General features: G+C 34.0%; 4 protein-coding genes and 1 long non-coding RNA gene across 8 annotated transcripts; 1 reads left to right on the top strand and 4 right to left on the bottom strand.

Annotated features, from left to right (window-relative positions):
* Positions 1-184: 184 nt before the first annotated feature.
* LOC114516155 lies at positions 185-3196 on the bottom strand. The gene is made up of 3 exons (XR_003686274.1): positions 2594-3196; positions 2432-2479; positions 185-477 (listed from the first exon to the last, which is right to left on the bottom strand). It is a non-coding gene; the product is annotated as an uncharacterized LOC114516155 (long non-coding RNA).
* Positions 3197-3237: 41 nt separating this feature from the next.
* LOC114516153 lies at positions 3238-6918 on the bottom strand. Its single transcript, XM_028535552.1, has 8 exons — positions 6767-6918; positions 5782-5848; positions 5513-5676; positions 4948-5143; positions 4759-4878; positions 4323-4445; positions 3771-3992; positions 3238-3697 (listed from the first exon to the last, which is right to left on the bottom strand). Exons 2-8 carry the CDS (start codon positions 5833-5835, stop codon positions 3647-3649), a joined length of 930 nt encoding a protein of 309 aa, XP_028391353.1. The 5' UTR covers positions 5836-5848; positions 6767-6918; the 3' UTR covers positions 3238-3646.
* Positions 6919-7620: 702 nt separating this feature from the next.
* On the bottom strand, positions 7621-10361 carry LOC114516383 (serine/arginine-rich splicing factor 12-like). 3 transcript variants are annotated; one of them, XM_028535843.1, is made up of 8 exons: positions 10206-10360; positions 10026-10130; positions 8950-9053; positions 8734-8785; positions 8253-8276; positions 8143-8172; positions 7858-8069; positions 7621-7705 (listed from the first exon to the last, which is right to left on the bottom strand). In XM_028535843.1, the coding sequence occupies exons 1-7, from the start codon at positions 10271-10273 to the stop codon at positions 7871-7873; spliced, it is 582 nt and encodes a 193-aa protein (XP_028391644.1). In that variant the 5' UTR covers positions 10274-10360; the 3' UTR covers positions 7621-7705; positions 7858-7870. The 3 variants fall into 3 exon arrangements, with proteins under 3 accessions (XP_028391644.1, XP_028391645.1, XP_028391643.1); XM_028535844.1 differs by having other exon boundaries at positions 7625-8069; positions 8743-8785; positions 10206-10361; XM_028535842.1 differs by having other exon boundaries at positions 7625-8069; positions 10206-10359.
* Positions 10362-10447: 86 nt separating this feature from the next.
* Positions 10448-11916, top strand: LOC114516381 (histone RNA hairpin-binding protein-like). The gene is made up of 5 exons (XM_028535840.1): positions 10448-10677; positions 10876-11058; positions 11148-11240; positions 11337-11504; positions 11596-11916. Exons 1-5 carry the CDS (start codon positions 10592-10594, stop codon positions 11765-11767), a joined length of 702 nt encoding a protein of 233 aa, XP_028391641.1. The 5' UTR covers positions 10448-10591; the 3' UTR covers positions 11768-11916.
* A 31-nt stretch (positions 11917-11947) lies between these two features.
* LOC114516380 (bromodomain-containing protein 8-like) lies at positions 11948-18087 on the bottom strand. Of its 2 annotated transcripts, none has more exons than XM_028535839.1 (28): positions 18004-18087; positions 17837-17933; positions 17402-17486; positions 17173-17222; positions 17055-17086; positions 16872-16962; positions 16584-16664; positions 16324-16433; positions 16114-16201; positions 15721-16030; positions 15497-15649; positions 15114-15290; positions 14894-14960; positions 14605-14753; positions 14371-14431; positions 14242-14273; positions 14136-14174; positions 13953-14061; positions 13847-13875; positions 13741-13779; positions 13445-13608; positions 13281-13367; positions 13077-13145; positions 12772-12814; positions 12610-12695; positions 12434-12482; positions 12260-12332; positions 11948-12167 (listed from the first exon to the last, which is right to left on the bottom strand). In XM_028535839.1, the coding sequence occupies exons 1-28, from the start codon at positions 18023-18025 to the stop codon at positions 12148-12150; spliced, it is 2412 nt and encodes an 803-aa protein (XP_028391640.1). In that variant the 5' UTR covers positions 18026-18087; the 3' UTR covers positions 11948-12147. The 2 variants fall into 2 exon arrangements, with proteins under 2 accessions (XP_028391640.1, XP_028391639.1); XM_028535838.1 differs by having other exon boundaries at positions 11949-12167; positions 16324-16436.
* Between the last annotated feature and the right edge of the window lie 24 nt (positions 18088-18111).

Below are 18111 nucleotides of genomic sequence, written 5' to 3'. Positions count from 1 at the left end.
GCTCACCTATGGTATGTTACCTGCATGAGCTCCACCACATCATCTTCACCACGATGCTCATTGTACATGCGAATACAAATTTTCATGCATTTTCGATTACATGCAAATTTAGCAAGATTTAACAGATGCATTCATTCAAAAATGGACAGACATTTAACACTCGACCATTTACCCCCTTTTAATCTCAACATGCATCTCTTTTTTTGTGTGCTCCAAGAGCAATATTTTGCCTATGCCGGACTAGGTCAGTCGAGCATACAGAAAGTATAAATGACCCGGGCCCCTGATCACTTATACTTACTCATTACTCCTGACAAAACATGCAAGATGTAACCAAGGGTTGGGATCTGAGCTGCGTGCAATCCAAAATATCATAAAATGTTTGGTTTGATTTTTATTGCATAAAATGTCTGGTTTGAATTTTATTTTAGATTTTGTATTTGCATGCAAAATGGTAGCATTTCTCCATCATCACAACTAAAATGAATAAATCAAAGAGTGATAATAAGTACAGTATAAGCACAATATCTACATGCTTATCAATCCATACTTCTGATGGTAGTATATGGAATATACAGAATTATTCAGGGTGTTCTAATAAGTAACCAACAATAGGTGTCTCTCATGTTGCTTTATTGTATTCATTTCAATAAAAAAAAACACTCAGTAAAAAGACAAGGTAGAGAAAATGTAAGTTTTGTAAAATACAAAGCAGTTTAAATTTAAAAGTTAAAACGATAATGTTGTGACGTTTTTACCGAAAAGGTCTATTACACACTTGCTGATTATTAACCGGCTTTGTGTGGGTAAAAAACGTTTATGGTGCTGTCATTTGGCCTTGTTTATATAATGTCATTTGGGGTTTTTAAACGCCCCTTTTTCATCTTTTTAACACACCAAGTAAATTTTAGTTAAATATTCTTAATCTAATTTGCCTGAATGAACACCGGCAAATGGAACGAAGCACATGCGAATTCACATTTTTACGGGATCAAATAGCAGAAGGCGTGATTTAAATCAAACGCATTTAAATGAATAAACATAATATATCAATACCTTACTGCAGTGATATCACTTGCAAACGTCCATTATCTATCGTATAAATATAAATGCCGCGTGCTTCAAGACCTTCATTTAAAAAGAAGACGGCGAGCGGCGAGATTAAAGCCCCGCACGGCGGCCCAAATACACCAAAAAAAACCTAATTCTTCTGGAAATTGATACGAATACTCAGGCAGAACTACTATATGTTTGCTTACAATATAAGAAAGCTTCAAAAACTAAACAATATGCTCTAAAACTAAAAGTGAAACGGCGGCGACTGCAACAGTTAAAAAAGACACCGGCGTTGCAAACACGCACATGCATGGAAACTCGCTAGAAACACTGAAAATTTGGACGTAATTTTTCTGCAAATTTATACGAATTCTCAGACAGAACTACTTTATCTTTGCTTACAATATATGAAAGCTTTAAAAACTAAACAATATGATCTAAAAGTTGAACGGCGGCGACTACAAAGTTGAAAAACACCGGCGTTGCAAACACGCATGGAAACTCGCTAAACACGCTGAAAATGTGGACCTAATACTTCTGCAAATTGGTACGAATACTCAGGCAGAACTACTATATGTTTGCTTACAATATAAGAAAGCTTGAAAAACTAAACAATATGCTCTAAAACTAAAAGTTAAACGGCGGCGACTACAACAGTTAAAAAGACACCGGGGCGTTGCAAACACGCACATGCATGGAAACTCGCTAGAAACGCTGAAAATTTGGACCTAATTCTCTTGCAAATTTATACGAATTCTTAGACAGAACTACTTTATCTTTGCTTACAATAAATGAAAGCTTTAAAAACTAAACAATATGATCTAAAAGTTGAACGGCGGCGACTACAAGTACAAAGTTGAAAAACACCGGCGTTGCAAACACGCACATGCATGGAAACTCGCTAGAAACGCTGAAAATTTGGACCTAATTCTTCTGCAAATTTATACGAATACTCAGACAGAACTAATTTATCTTTGCTTACAATATAAGAAAGCTTTAAAAACTAAACAAAATGTCCTAAAAGTTGAACGGCGGCGACCACAAACTTGAAAAACACCGACGTTGCAAAAACACATGGAAACTCGCTAAACACGCTGAAAATGTGGACCTAATTCTCCTGCAAATTAGTAGAAATCGTTACGAATACTATGCTGAAGCTATTCTAACTTTGCTTACAACAAGGAAACTTAAAGCGCCTAGCAGCGGCTTAAATACGCTGAAAAATTGCACTTAATTTTCTGCACTTAATAATTGACACTTATTGCCTTAATAATTGACACTTATTGATACGAATACTGAAGACAGAACCATTCTAGCCTGGCTGATAAACGTTTTAGTTCAATAACTAACAGATAAGAGACTATTTAACACATACTGTACAATTCACGACCATTGAATCCAGCTTTCGTCGACGGATTTCGGCCTAAAATGAAACAGTAAAAGACAAAAAAGTGCTTAATAACTATTTAAATATTTGAAACATTGTTTGAATAGTATCTTCGTTCTTTTTATGCAGAGTATTCAGAGATACACACACCTGGTTTTCTTTTCTTGCAACGAAGAGCGAATTTCCTTGCCACCGCATTGTCCACATGGTCTTGAAAACTGACTGTCAATCACTCAATCTGTCAAAAACTGTCACATGACCGAAACTGCAGCTTTTGATTGGCTAATTTGGTCACACCACATTGCCCACAATGCAATAGACCACTGACCTGTATTTATTATGCACTAGTGAATTCGATTCTTCATCTGGACTATAACCTATTTTTGAGTGGGATAATGTTTCCTATCTTTATTTCTCTGTTTGGTAGTGTTTGCAACCTAAAACAGAACAAATTTAAGCAAATTCTTGATAAACCTCGCAAAAATTGGTGCTCAGACAGATCTGAAATAGCCTCACTGCCCCATGACTGCCCCCTACCCACATTCCATCTAGCATTTTACTTTGATCACGCTCAATCATTTCCAATGGAGAAGGCAACAAATGACAATCCAGCCAACTAACTATTCTTCATACAGCTTTGCCTTTGCTGTTAAAAAAACAATTACAAAAACATTAATTACATAAACATTAAGACATTTCCATCATGATTTCCACCATGCTTTCCACCATCACTCCTTCACCTCACCTCACCAATCTATGCTCACACAACATGACTACATTTATTATATTACTTTTATGTTATACCACAAGTCTACAACTAGGTAAAATGGTAATACTTTAAACCCTTTCTGGCATGGAAACATTTACTGTTTTTTATATAAGTAATATACAAATTTATGAAAATAATCTTTAACTTTTGTAACTTCTATATGAAATTAAAACATAGAAACATGCCAACTTCACTCTAGCACAGGCAAAGCAATATTGAATGTATCTACAAGCCTGAGATTTTGAAACGTTCCTGTATAATATTAATGGCTTCTGTCCACAGAGCATAATTTCAAGACAATGTGCAAATAAACATTATGCATGTTTAAGAGTGTGTACAATAATATTTTAGGTAATACTTTCATTCATTGTATATTCTTCATTTCACTTTGGTGATTCTTGCACACATCACGTGAAAAACTGCAAGTAGTCTGTTTAATCAACTGCTTTAACCTCCTTTCTGCATATTGGACATGATCTGCTACCCTGGATTATAAAATAGGCATGGAATGTAATTGGTGATTGGCTAAGATTTGTAATGTCTTCTAATAGAATATACCTTAAGCCATTTATCAATACACTTGCTGTGATATTCATGGAGGCATGGCAATATTCTAATTTGTTGTTTCTGTTCAAATTCCATCAAACAGATAACACAATGTGATTCACAAACATTTTTAACTTTCGAGGCAACCCTGTATGTAGGAAGACTGTCTAAAACGGATTTTGATATCCCTCTTGGTTTTTCATCAACAATCAGATCTTCCAAGTTTACAACATTCTGCAAAAAATATTTCAAATATTTGAAACAAAATATTGAAAGAATATGAAGCAAGATACCCAAGATAACAGGTAAGTCCTATTTTCTGCAGCTAAAGTACAAGTGGTCTCCATTTTTTTATTGTCTACTACTGAGAAGAGATTTGCTCCATACTAGACTGTCAAATGTCCCACTTCCACCCACACAACTGTTGTTGCTCATAATTAGACAATATTAAAGGTTGGTTTTTAATGGAGGTCAGGGTTTCCTGGCAGAGGTCAGGGTTTTCTGTAGCATGCAAAAATGTGTAACACAACCATATCTATATCAACAAAAAAATATGCATTCAACCTCTATCTGTCTGGTTTCCAGTCTTTCCCAAGGAAGTTGTGTTTCAGATGTCATTACTGGTATAAAATTAGGATCTGGATTTTCTTCACTATTCCTTGAGATGTGAGCCGCTTGTCTATGAAACTGAAAATTGTTTTTGACATATTTCTTTTACCAATCTTATAAATTTTGCATTTCGCATTTCCAAATAACTAAGAAAACATCTACTTGAAACCTGTAGACCACCCACTTTTCCATAGGACAAATAATTATTGGATAACATTATGGGTAATTTTCCACAAGTACCCCAGCAGTTAGTAAGAGAAAATCTACTTTTTTCATTATCAAAGTCTTGTTACAAAAAATCACTTAATATATCAATAAAGGTGATCTAACCCCATTCATGGAAGTGCTTTAACATTGATAAATAGTTTTAACATAAAAAAATTCACCTTACCCTAGGTTGAAGAGCTGATGCATATGGATGGACATTAATTCTTGACTGTGTATGGTGATGGTAATGATGGAAGTGTCGGTGATGATATAATGACATGCAATTTGGTGTCAATCCATCCAACTGAAACAAAAAAATTATTTTTACTTTTTGCTGGCTCTGTATATAATAAACTCCCACTTGTTAACATACCTGTGCAATAGTTGCCATCCCAACATGCCTACGAGGTATACCACGTTGGTGTAAAGGATTTGCTGAGATATTTGTAGTTAGATTGGTATGATGAATTTCCATTGGACTAAGCCAGCATGAATTCACTCTCATGTGTGGACTCATTACCAGACTATGTTCAACATTTGTTGTTCTAGATCTTGAGCAGTGAGAAAAGCTATAAAATGAAATACAGTTTACATTCATCATCTAACATCCATTTAACAGATACAATACATAAATACATGTACCAAAAATCCATATAGGATAAAACAGACTGTAGTGGACCATTTTTGGTAAAGAAAAACTGCATATATAGATAGCTCTGCATTGAACCATGTATGGTTCTTGAGAGCAACATATGCTTGTCATCTTGTGTATGGATGTACCAAGCTGCACTAACGAAGCTGAAAGAAGCATATCTGCAGTTTGTACCATTACTATTCTCACTTCACTTCGGTGCTGTTGAGCACTCTTAAAAGCTAGTAGGTGCTACTTTGCTGTAATGCAAAGCTCACTTCCCTTGTGGTCGCTTGAGCATTCTTACCTGTTAAATCTAATTGGAAAGGATGGATATGTTGGAAGTGCTGCTGGGCAGCATTGGTTTGGTGATCTTGAAGTAAAATGGCTGTGCAATGGCATCCCAGGAAGGTTTAAATAATGTTGGCCTCTTCCAGCTAGTGTTGGACAATGAAAGATTTTAACATCCATCTAAAAAACAAATAATAATTATTGCCAATTTTTGTAATTTTCTCTGGAACATCTGACTCCAATATTTCACAAAAGGTTTCTTTATGCTGCAAAGTTAACCGTTACCTTGGAACATTGAGGACAGTTGCCAAAAAACTCTTGTGACGATGAACTAGCCATAATATATAACTGTCTATAAAAGACAACCAGTAGGTTCTATTACTACTTCTGATAGAGAGCTAAAATGACAAATATGTCTTGACATCTAGGTTAAAAATTCTACAGTAATCTAGTGCACATATATCCTAATTTAGTTTCTCCATTTAATTCAATTTATAAATTCACAGATATTTCTTGAAGATTCAAAAAACTTGTCAAGCTAATTGTCTCTATAATATAAGGTAAAAAGGGGGTAAACGTCTATACAGATGACAAAACCACACTGTTTTATAGGTACAATATATAAGTGAGGGAAATCTATATTCTTTCTGAAAGAAAACAGCATGATGTGAAATTACTACCATAAGGGTAGTAAAAGACAAAATATAGCGTCAATTATACCAAAATATAACAATTGGGAAGCTATCAATCTATTTTCATATTCTTAGCATCTGACAAAACAAGACACACTAGGAATGATCTCATGGCTTGAATAGAATATATGCATATAGTGCAACCACGTTTTAATAGTTTTGTTTAATGTTAATCAGCCAAAGATAAGTTTACCAGCCAAATACAACCCTAAAATTTCTCTAATGAGAATATACAATTAACCGTGTGGACTTAATGTCTTTCAGAACCTCTGTGAATACTTTTGGATTAAAACCAGTATAAACAAAAATACAGCCTCATTCACAAAAAGGAAAAATGTAACAGAGAAATGTCTACACACTATTTTATAAATCAACTTTGCTGAAATGTTAAGAAGAGAGGAAATAAAAACACCCGTGTTTTTACGTAAATTGGCCAGGAGAACCAGGCTATATTCAGCTTTTAATACAGCTTTTATATACACTCTCGTCCAAGTTCGGACGATTTTAGAAACATATCGAACCCTGTGTATCAGTTATCTACGCCTACTTTGATTTATATAGTAATAGCTCGAACAAACCTCGAATAGCCTTTATACGATAACAACACAACCAAAGCGAATGTTTTCTCTTCATAAGATCCCTAACCCAGCTTTGAAAATCAGCGCAATAAAGAATCCTCGCATCAAGACAACTTTAACGATTTGAGTCATTTGACTGCATGCGATATCGAGACCGGACCCCAACAATAACTTTTGACGTAATATGATGTCATTTCCTGTTTGTTTCAAGGGTTTTAACCAGTTCATAACAAAATGGTTCTGTAACTATAGTAGTTTTCAATTCAGAACTGTAATAGAGATTCTTGCTTTTTCGCTATTGAAGAAGCTACTCAACACAAATGTGTCTAGCATTAAATTTTAAAATGGTAAACAAAAAAGGCCATCCACAGATACACAGTATCAAAGATTAATCTTTGAATATGTATAACTAGTGGAGTGTGGCAAGACACCCCCAGTCTTACAGTAATCAAGCCCCCACCCTCTACAGATCACACCTTAAATAGGTATAAAACACTTTGGTTTTCAAAAATCAACCACAATATATCTTTACATCGGCAACCAACATTACAAAAACCACAACTTTTATTTGTGCCAAGTCTTGCTAGCTATAGACCTACCTTCCATTCAGGCATGATAGATCTGCACCAAACTTTTTAAGAAGATATGCTGCATTATATATTTGTTTTTCCTGCATGGTCAACTGTACTGTACAGAGCTACTATAATTGATTATGTTATGTAGGCCAGTTCATGATAATGATGACAGTTTTGTGAAAAGAGAAAGAAACTACCCTACCAACCTCAAGGCTGTTCAAAAAGCCTTTAAATTACACAAAACAAACTTCAGTCATTGACTACAAAACTATTTACTTTCTCCATTGGGAGGCAAAAAATTTATTTTAGCACAAATAAGAATACAATGTATGTAAAAAGGTACCATAATACAGCAGGGAAGCCCCTAAGGTGAGAGAAAGTACATGTCACAATATTCTAACACTACATTTATTTTTATAGCTAAACATGTATAGAAGGGATGTCTATTTTTTATATACAATGGAGTACAATGACTATCTCAAGACAATTTAACTGTTCAATGACACACAATAAAACCTTGTCCATAACGTCACTCCGGAGATTTTCTAGGACTTCCTTCTTCATCACGTTGTCCATCTGATCTTGCAGGGGATCTAGACGGACTTCTGCTCTGACTTTTTGAGTGACGGTTATCTAGACTACGACGTTCTGATGACCTTCTTCCACGTCTCCTCTCTGGAGTACGAGATCTTGAGCGAGAGTATGAACGTCTAGGATGCCTTGATCGTCTGTAAATGGTAATCAGCTTAATGCCTAAAGTTCAAATATCAAAGCCACTTTCAAAAACATTAGTTCACTAACCTGGGACTACGACTTCTTGATCTTCTTGACCTTAATTAAACAAAAATTTATGTTATATATACCAGTTTGAAATCCTTAACAGCAACTTCATTCAATGATGTTAAATCTACCTGGGACTTCGGCTTCTTGATCTTCTGCAATGACAAATGAGTGAGTATCAGAATATTGATCAATTTTTTAAGCAAAAAAACTTATTATTTCCTATTTTTTGCTCCTACATACTTGTGGCAATTGTTAATAAAAAAAGTGATAGATAATATTTACAATTCTAAATAAAAGTTATTTACAATATGTTGATAAAAAATTATAAAATATGTATATAGAACCTTTGGTTTGAGATTAAAAAAAAATTAAAAAAAAAGTCTACTTCATTTGACTAATGGCATTAAAAATTTCAGCACCATTTGACTAATGGCATTAAAAATTTCAGCGCCATTTGAATTTTAATTAACAGTTCATGCTTAGAATATCTTGAACCTCTTAAGCACATGACTGCTGATTTGAGGAGATTAAAAGATAGTTTAGCTCTCAACCAATGAATAGTTGCACTATAAGCTGCTTGTTATAAGAAACTACTTGTATATCTTATACCTCTCATACCCAAAAGAAGATTTAAGATCTCTTGATCGCATTTGATTTGGAGCTAAACAGATGGAAACTATATATGAGATCATCTATAGATTATTTTTGAAAATATCCATAATTATCCAGTTCTTACAACCAGCATTTCTTTTGCATTGTGGCTGCATCAAATTTAATTCTTGAACATGACAAAAATAATTCACACGCCACTATCCACATACTTACTTTTTCGATCTCCTTCAGCAAACTGAACCTCTAGTTCCCGGCCAAGCACAATTATTCTGTCCAGGTAGTATAAGGCATCTTCTGCATCACGGATATCTTCAAATCTTTACATTGTTAAGAACGATCTACACTAGAACTCACCCAAACACTTTTTCCTTAAAACTTTCACTTGTTTAACTCTTTCACAATGACCCATTTTTTCTTGTTGATAATAACTTTGATAAATTTGTTCCGTAGCTTGGCTACTTTTGGGAGCTAAACTTTTTCAAACCATAAACCAAGCTTGACTAGTTGTTAACATATGGCCTTACTTGCTTGCGAATACCCTGCAAATATTGTTAATTGTGATTTTAACAGCTTAAAATAAGGAAAAGCCTATCGACCTATTTATAAAGAAAGTTACTATTTAAACTTGATTTTAACACATTTTACATTGCCATTAAACTTACATGTACTTGGTTCTTTAAGCTTTGCCTTTTTCAAATCTAACATTACTCTATCTTTTTGTCTTTACATTCACTTTTGAAAGACTTGCTTGGCAGTAAAATAAGTTTGCCAACATACTATCTTTATCAGCTTTTGCTTTAACTTACAATCTTTTTCTCCAATCCTACAAGAAAACCTTCCATTAAAATGCTCAGTTCTCTAACTGTTTGGTTCAATAGGTATAGAAAATTTGCTATGTTTTTAAACACTCCACAAGTATGTTGCACTAATGTTGATTTAGGGCTAATACAATAAATCAATTATTTAATTCACCTAAATACCTAAATGTAATAATAATCTGGTTTTCTATGAGAATATCAGGATAATTTATGGATAAGAAGGACAAGAGAAATAGGTCACAATATTAATACAGTTGTAAACAGATTTCTCTCAGCCGTATTCACAGCATTGTAATATAAACCGTTATATGCGAAATAAACTTAATTTTACCCCTATGTATCCTTAATCATCCACAAAACATCCATTAGTTTGGTCCTAAAAATGGCTACTTTTACACCTTGATAAAATTTTTACTCTTGTTTTAATGATTTCACCGATTATAGCCTAGATTTGAACAATAGAAAGGATACTGTACGTAGGCAAATCCTCTGACTTTTTTTGTGTAATAATCTCGAGGAATGTAGACGTCTTGAATTCGACCATATTTCCCAAATATTCGTCTCAAATCTTCCGGCCTAGTATATTCAAAAGTAGATTGGTAATTAACACAAATAACACTGAAAAGCCTTGTAAGCAATAAAAAAACTTACTTGGTATCGTTATGGACATTTCTGATGAAAAGAGAACTGTTAGGAGGACGAGTATAGCGACCTGACATACTTAAAATAAGAAACGCTTCTTTCGACAGAGGAAAAACAAAATGGACGACCGCGTTGTGACTTGTGACCGCGTGTTGTTCTGCGCGAAGAGGCTCTGGGGATACATTATCATTCCAGTTTGTTATTTAAGATCTCTCTAAATTCTTGCCCACTGATTGGTTCAGAAACAATTACGTCATTTAGAAAGACGCGCCAGATTGGAAAGAAATAATAGTGTTGTTACCGCCAGAATTTGTTAACAACTGAGACCTGCACACGTTTTTTTCTTTTCACGACGTTTATTTGAAGGAAAGTCGCGGCCTTTAAGCATAGTAAACATGCCTGTTGATAGAAGACATAGAACAGCGAGTGAAAGGGAATTTTATAATGACTCACAACAGCGTAAAAGGTTCAAACAAAGCAGGTATTAATTTGTGAGGTTTTTCTCATACCTCGACTATGCTGCAATCTTTTATTCGCATTTGGCAGAAATTGTAGATTTCTGATACAGCAGGTGTCTGACTACATCATTCTTGTCGCTTGGTGGTAACCACACAGATTAATGGTACAGAATTTAGCCACATAATTTGGTAAATACTAAGACATTAATATTTTTTATCAGGTTACAAGACATTCCAAATTTGCAGTATACCTCTTTACTGCCATCTGCATCAGATGCAAGCACAGATTCTACAAAACCGTGGAAAGGATGGAAAACAGTGTCAAATGAATCAAGTCCTCAGACCAATAAAGAAAATGGCAAAGACTTTCCTCCTTTGACTAATAATGATATATTTGATCCATGGTCAGTAAAGTTGCACTACTATATTAAAGTTGTGAATAAAAATATCTCTACTTGTGTGTTGTTGCTCACTCAGAATTTGATGTTTACAGGTATACTCCTGAACCAATAAAAAATTGGGCAGATTACATGGATGAGGAAGAATTGCAAGAAAATAAAAGAAATAATTTTGATAGGAAGCAACGGTATGAAAGACTTTCCATTACATGCTGTGATTTTCTGGCTAGTTGAATCCTAAAGTTTGATTGAAATGTGGATAAGCAATATTGTTTTTTACACAGCTTTAAAAGAAAGCTTCTCCTTTCCGATAAAAGTGATTCTGAAAATACAAAGACAAAAGAACACAAACCCATTTTGACTGATGAGCATCGTCTAGCTCAAAGGCAGAAACAAATCGACTATGGTAAAAACACATCAGCTTATGGTAGATATATCACAGAAAAACCACGGTGAGTGGTGATGGTCTTATGGATATGAAATAGTGAGCAGCAATTTACTCTAGATAGAAACCTTATAAAGATATATTGTTTTTATTTTCAGTCACTGTCGAAGTGTGGAAGACCCAAAAACTCCGGATAAATTTCAAAGTTGCAGCACAAGATCATGGACTGGTCAGGTTCGATGTTGGAGAAGGAAACTTCATGAATGGGACCCTCCAAGTGAACAAAAAGATGATATCTTTTCACTTGTATCAAAATTGTATGTTGATTAATAAGTGCCAGTATGCGCTACAGCCTACAGCTACACTGAGCTAATTTACTGTTAAAAACTGAAAAAGCTACAACACAGGATTATGGCAATGTTAAAAGAATGAATACACCTGCAACTAATGAATGTTTCACACATATTGATAAGGTTAAGATTTCTTTGAAGAATTAAGCAATGACATTTTTAGGGAGAAAGTGTGTTTATTATTGTCACAATGTTGATCCTTGGTAAAAACTATGAAAGTTTGCTGAGATTAATTTTGTAAATATTTTGAGGTTACCCAAATTTGTGGGAATTGTAAAGATTATAGTTTTTTAAAGTTGTCACATGTGTTGTGTTTGAGTCCATTCATGGTCCATCTTGATATGCCTTTCTGATGGCAAGTTACAGAGAGAAATGAAACACTACAATGACAAAAACTCATTTTTGCTTCACAAATCCTTCCCTCCAATGCCTTGGAGTTTGATAATGAAAAAATGTTAACATTTACACTTACCATCTGTTTTGTGGCCTCTCAACATTTTAGATTCTCTGTCTGACTGGACCATCAGTTGAGTGGCAATGTACGACTAATAAAATAACAAAGTCATGTTTATACATGATTTTTTTAAGAATTTGGCTATGTTCTTCTTTGCATATTGAAATGTTCAAAAATGAAATTATAATTTACCTGGATCTGTTCCATGACATCTTCTCTCATCTCTTCAGCCATGCGATATCTGGGTTATAAGAGAATTAATAGAATTTCAACCCTCATATTTTTCCTGCAGGGATTAATCTTAACCTTTTGAGGTTTCCCTGTTTCATTTTTTAGATTTTTATACATTGTTATTCAAATATACATACACATCATGATCGGCACTGTTATACATTAAAGCATTCTGGAACATTAACATCATATCTCGTTGGAAACTGCTTGTTGTACGAATCACCTTAAGAATTTGACACATTCAATTGAAGTAAAGTTCGCAGATTATTTATAACCTGATCAAAAACATTGATACATACACCACTTTCAATGTTTTTCTTGATAGTTGATAGGTCCATTGGTCTATTAGCAAAAATCATAAAAAATATTCTATATTAATTTCTAAAACATGCAGGAAGATCTAAAAGAACAGGGGATGGTTATATGAAAGCCGGATAGCGCGAACCAACAATTATTAAAGAGGATCCTCAATTTAGGAATACTAAGATTAAATCAAAGTTATATCAAACAATGGGTGATTTTAAAGCAATGAAAAAAATCACTATCGGGTGGATAGCGCTATCCGGCTTTCATACAACCAGCCCCAGGGTGATATATAGAATACCGGTAGATGACATTGTGGTAACCAGGAGCTTCATCGTCTGTGACAGGATGAAGAAACACATTTGCATATCTAAAAATATCACAATTAGGTTTATTATTTATTAACATGCTTGAATCATTGTCTTAACTGCCCATAATAATGAAACAGACATTTCTCTCCATGTCTGACAATATACCATATTTCCAATGTCTAATGTGCACATACTTATGATTTGCAGCAGCTCGCCATACAAGCATAATGGACTTTTTCCAGTTCTTCTGTGCCTGTAATGACTCCAAGTCATCACTGCCACTGAAATAAAAACAAAATTGAACAAAATTGATATTGTTTGCAAGCCAATACATTATTTCCTGTACAATCTCACTTACCTTTGTGATACTTGCGAAGCTGGACTATCTGGTATGGATTCTGAACCAAAACTACTTTGAACACTAAGCTCAGATTTATCTTCTTTTTTTAAATCATCTTCACATTTCTTATATCTTTCTTCACTTTCATCTGTTTCAACTTTTGTATCCGATGGCTTCACACTCTAATAAGAAAGAGCAGTGGGAAACCTTCTTTCACACACAACTGGGTATTAAAAATAATAGTTTGGTATAGTAAATTAGTAATGTAGTACTCTATTTAGTAATCTCATTTTGTTTTCATTTCATTGTCAAACCTCTTTGAAACTTTCTTCTGCATCATCTTCTTCAGTTTCCTAAAGGAACAAATTTTACATCATCATTTAACTGAATATGTTTGCATGGTTGACAAACAGATTTAACCTTTGGTGGTTTTCTAGTTCTTGGACGACCTAGAAAAATACAATTAAATGGTTACACTGGAACATTCTGCTGATTGGTATGGCCTTTTTTGGTAAACAAGACTTACCTGGCCGTCTCTTTTCAGGTTTTGGCTTCACCTCATCAATACTGACCAATACTTTGGGTGTAGGTCGATCTAAAATTTCTTTATCAAACTGTTCTTTAGCAGCTTCTTCCTAAAACAAATAAAATTCATTTATGTGAAGGTTACTTTATGTGCAACAAACTTTAGTTTTTGAACTGGTCCCACCTTAATGCTGTCTGTCAATAATTCTGATAGTGGATCATCCTGAAATACAACACATTATCTTGCTTATTTGAAAAGTAATATGTATTGTAATTAAAATGTAACTAACCTCTGATGGCTTCTGGTTCCTAGGTGCAGACTCTGTAAAAAATTGGTTAAATTCAAGTTCAGGAAAATAAATGAAATTGATTTCAATGAGTGCATGAATTCTTTAAAATTGTTTTGAATTTTTCTTTACCAAGAGAATTTTTTTGCACAAGCAATGTTTCATCAGACTTTGATGTTGAAGGTTTCTTAGTCTAAAATTATGCATTAATAACAAAACATATTAGAAATTGTACCAGAAGAATGTTTTAAAGCAAGAATAATGCTTTAGAATCTTATTTTAATACATATTACAGAACACAGAAATTGGCTAAATGAAACATGACTCAATTGAGATAATTAAGAACTACATTATACTATCTGTTACCTGGGGTGTTTCAGTTGAAGACTGCAGTTTACCATTAACTGAAGCTGTTGTAGTGAGGAGTTTGGACAAGGTTGGTGCAACTTCAGTTGCTGATGGTGTAGTTATCCTTGATTTTGAATTCTGAGCATTGCTTGCAGGAATACTTTCATCTGTAAAGGAACAATATTTAGTTAGTATGAAGTAGTTAAAATATAGGCAAGCAGCTTAGGCATTACTTCCTTCTCTTTTAGTAAGATTGTCCACAAAATTTTTATTTTAAAATTATTGATGTGAATTCTTACTACTGTACCTAAAAAAGGAATTGAAATTTCTGATCTTTGCTGTGACATTGTTTCATTTCTCTCTTGCTCAGAACTCTACAAAAAAGAGTCTCACTATAGTAACTTTCAATACACATGAATTATATTATAAATTACATATATCCTGATATTAATTTATTCATTCCTGCTATAGTGCTGTGAAAATCATTCTTTGAAACTGAGTTTCACTTGAGTTTATATGAGTAATACCTGGTTAATTGTCTCAGCAACATGTTTGATTTCTTTAACAGGTGTAGTTAACAAGGTGGATAACAGCCCTGATGATGTTGCACCACTTAATGGAGCTGGACTTTGAACACCATTGTCAATTATAGGTTCCTGGGCAGAGGGTGTTTCCTTCATGTTTGGACTGACTTTATGTTTTGTCTAGAAAAATATAATGTATGAGCTAGGGTGATTCTTTAGTCACACACATGACAATGCTATTCAATGTTTTGTTACATGCAAAATATGAAGCCTGAAGAAACAGCAATGTCACATGTGTGACAAGAATATTGTCATTTTGTAATGGAAATATATGATGGAAATATACTGTTGTAGTTGAAAGATAAATAAATTTGAATATCATTTACTTGTTTATCAAAAGGAACATCTATCTCCATTATGATATCATTAAGTTCTTTTTTGACTGTATTATGTCCTGGCTGTACAAGATGTGTTAGATGACTTTTATCAGGAACACTACTTGGGAAACTTGCTGGAACTGCTGGTGTTATGAGTTGTGGCTAAAAAAAGGTATTAACTTTTTTTTAATCTTCTCTAACTTATTTTTATTTATTATAGTGAAGAATTTTACCTGTTGTTGATGCAGTGCCATTTCCTGTTGACCATTGGAACGAAAAAACTGTTGTGATGTTGGAGCGTGTTCCTGTATTACAGGAGATGGTCCGTCTGTGGATATCATGTTATTATGGGGTTGTTGTGGGAGTTGTGGTTGAAATTGTTGTTGGTGCATTTGCTGTTGTTGTAACTGCTGCTGGAATTGTTGAAGTTGTTGTTGTTTTTGAAGTTGCTCTAATGCATTAAGTTGCTGTTTATATTGCTGTTGGCTTTGAGATGAAGTATGTCCATGACGGGCTTGTTGCTGTTGCTGATACTTCTGAAATCTAAAACCATTAAATTAGAGACTTTAATCAACTTGGTAAACAACCAATCTCCTATTTGATTATCCAATATGTTTGTTCCAAACCTTTCTGTAGGTTTTGGTACTCGAAGATTCTTCATCTTTTGAGGTGATGGGGATATAGGACTTTTTAATGGTTGTTGAGCTGGTGTGGCTAAAATTGAAAAAAGAATATTTTTTGTTAAAGTTTATTATATTCTCTCAATTTAAGCAACTATAATGCTTTACAGCATTGCCCTTTTCAAGACTAAAGCAGATACATATAAAACATTGTACCTGAAAGTGATGATGATTGTGGAACATGTTGAGGATACTGTGGAAGTTTCATTGGTTCACGTTGCTGGGCAGAGCTATATCCTGATGGTGGTTCCATCTGTGGTTTGGATCTACTGAAAATTGAGAAAAAATGAGCTATAATATCCAAGGAAAAGATGGGAAAAAGGTAACTATGACTTCCTAATCTGGTATAACAGTATTTGGTACAGGCAAGCACAAAGTAAGTAGCAAGTATACTGCATAATTACTAAAAAACATACTTCTGCAAACTTTCATAAATTATTGGCAATCTATCATCACATTTCCCACTTAGAATCATCTCAATTTCAGACTTTAGCTTTCTGCAAAAAGAAGAGTACAATCAATTTAAACATGTACAGGGGGAATCAAACCTGTGACCTTTGATTTGCTAAGATAAATGCTTTCCCAACTGGACTATTCATGAGATTTATCTTTTTCATCTTGCCTTATTAGTAATTCAAAGTATCACTGTCACAACTAATATTAATTCACCAGAGCTATAAAACCAGATGGTGTTTTCAACATACCTATACTTCATCTGATCATCTTTGATAAGTTTTTTCAACTCATCAATCCTTTCAAACGTAAGTGTTCTAACAATTTGTTCTCCTGGGGTTTCTATAATCATGAGAAAATACTCATCAACACTGTTTCCATCACACACTGCTGGAAAACCAATCTTTTACCCAAAAATCCAGGCAAAAGTTTACCTGTGCCTCCAGCTTCATTAGTTCTTTTTCGTCTAAAATAAATGAAAAATTTTGTGTTCCGCTGAAAGAGAAGGATTGTTATCTATTTTTTCAAATGATGTAATTAAAATTAACTTACTTAGGTGTAGATACTTTCTCCAACATTTCTGAATATTGAGCAGCACAACTCTATATATATAACAGAAATAAATTTGCTTTTGGTGAAATCAAAGGTTAAAATCTATGAAATAGCTCCACTAAAAGACAAGGCATCTAGTCACAGCTATTGAAATAACAGAGGATATATAGTTGGTTAACAGTTTTGTCAACAAAGTTACTCAGGGCATAAACAGGCTATTAACTTGTACCTTTTGGGAAAAGAAGTCAGGAGGACGTGGTTTTACACCAAATGTTGAATCCGCAATGGGTTTTACGGTTCGGCTTACTGATACCCTGCAAAGAATTTTCGAACAAATTAAAGATCTCATTGACAATTTTAGAATAGATTATGTAGTCAGTTCTATGTACTCAATGCCTATGATTGGATATTACTATTATTTTGTGTTTGAAAATTTCCTAAACATGGAATGTAACTCACAATTTGTGATATTCAAAGACATCTGCCTGAAATGGTCAGTTTTCAATGAAATTTTAAGTGCAGGGAAGATTTAAAGTTAAGGTGCGAGTGTCTAAGTTCCACCTTTAAGTATAGCGTTTGTGGTTTATTTTACTATACACTTTAGGATTTGTACGCAAAAGGTTTTGAAGTTCAAATAGTCAAATACTGAAAATTATACACCTACCAATTTTGATCTCCGCTACGTAGTACAGAAGACGCTAAAATCAGTCTTTCTCTTACACTCCACTCGTCCTGACCACCAACTGAAGACGACTTTACTTCTACAGAACAAGATGTATGAGAGCCCAGCTGCCCAGCATTTTTTTTATAAACAACAATATTAATACTTACTTCGCGCCATGTTGGCCGCCATCTTTTTTCTGCGTTCCGTTCTTTTCAATCCTCCAAAATGATATACGCATTTGGTCTATATAAAATGAAGTACTGGTTTACTTAGTG

This window comes from Dendronephthya gigantea, unplaced genomic scaffold (genome assembly GCF_004324835.1).
Source record: "Dendronephthya gigantea isolate DGI-Jeju-01 unplaced genomic scaffold, DenGig_1.0 000005F, whole genome shotgun sequence".
NCBI lineage: Eukaryota > Metazoa > Cnidaria > Anthozoa > Malacalcyonacea > Nephtheidae > Dendronephthya > Dendronephthya gigantea.
The sequence above is the reverse complement of the archived record's forward strand: the minus strand, read 5'-3'. Positions and strand labels throughout refer to the sequence as shown.

What these genes read in the sequence shown, in the direction of transcription:
- LOC114516153 (XM_028535552.1), bottom strand. Translation starts at nt 5,835, where the DNA reads ATGGCTAGTTCATCGTCACAAGAGTTTTTTGGCAACTGTCCTCAATGT. An exon ending in ACTGTCCTCAATGTTCCAAG is followed by an intron (nt 5,677 to 5,781) that starts GTAACGGTTAAC and finishes TTTGTTTTTTAG; the next exon opens with ATGGATGTTAAAATCTTTCA. An exon ending in TTTCCAATTAGATTTAACAG is followed by an intron (nt 5,144 to 5,512) that starts GTAAGAATGCTC and finishes TTCATTTTATAG; the next exon opens with CTTTTCTCACTGCTCAAGAT.
- LOC114516381 (XM_028535840.1), top strand. Translation starts at nt 10,592, where the DNA reads ATGCCTGTTGATAGAAGACATAGAACAGCGAGTGAAAGGGAATTTTAT. An exon ending in AAAAGGTTCAAACAAAGCAG is followed by an intron (nt 10,678 to 10,875) that starts GTATTAATTTGT and finishes ATTTTTTATCAG; the next exon opens with GTTACAAGACATTCCAAATT. An exon ending in AATTTTGATAGGAAGCAACG is followed by an intron (nt 11,241 to 11,336) that starts GTATGAAAGACT and finishes TTTTTTACACAG; the next exon opens with CTTTAAAAGAAAGCTTCTCC.
- LOC114516380 (XM_028535838.1), bottom strand. Translation starts at nt 18,025, where the DNA reads ATGGCGGCCAACATGGCGCGAA. An exon ending in ATTTATGAAAGTTTGCAGAA is followed by an intron (nt 16,437 to 16,583) that starts GTATGTTTTTTA and finishes CTCAATTTTCAG; the next exon opens with TAGATCCAAACCACAGATGG. An exon ending in CGAGCTGCTGCAAATCATAA is followed by an intron (nt 13,146 to 13,280) that starts GTATGTGCACAT and finishes TGATATTTTTAG; the next exon opens with ATATGCAAATGTGTTTCTTC.
- LOC114516383 (XM_028535843.1), bottom strand. Translation starts at nt 10,273, where the DNA reads ATGTCAGGTCGCTATACTCGTCCTCCTAACAGTTCTCTTTTCATCAGA. An exon ending in TGCTGAAGGAGATCGAAAAA is followed by an intron (nt 8,786 to 8,949) that starts GTAAGTATGTGG and finishes CCATCTGTTTAG; the next exon opens with CTCCAAATCAAATGCGATCA. An exon ending in TCAAGAAGCCGAAGTCCCAG is followed by an intron (nt 8,173 to 8,252) that starts GTAGATTTAACA and finishes TGTTTAATTAAG; the next exon opens with GTCAAGAAGATCAAGAAGTC.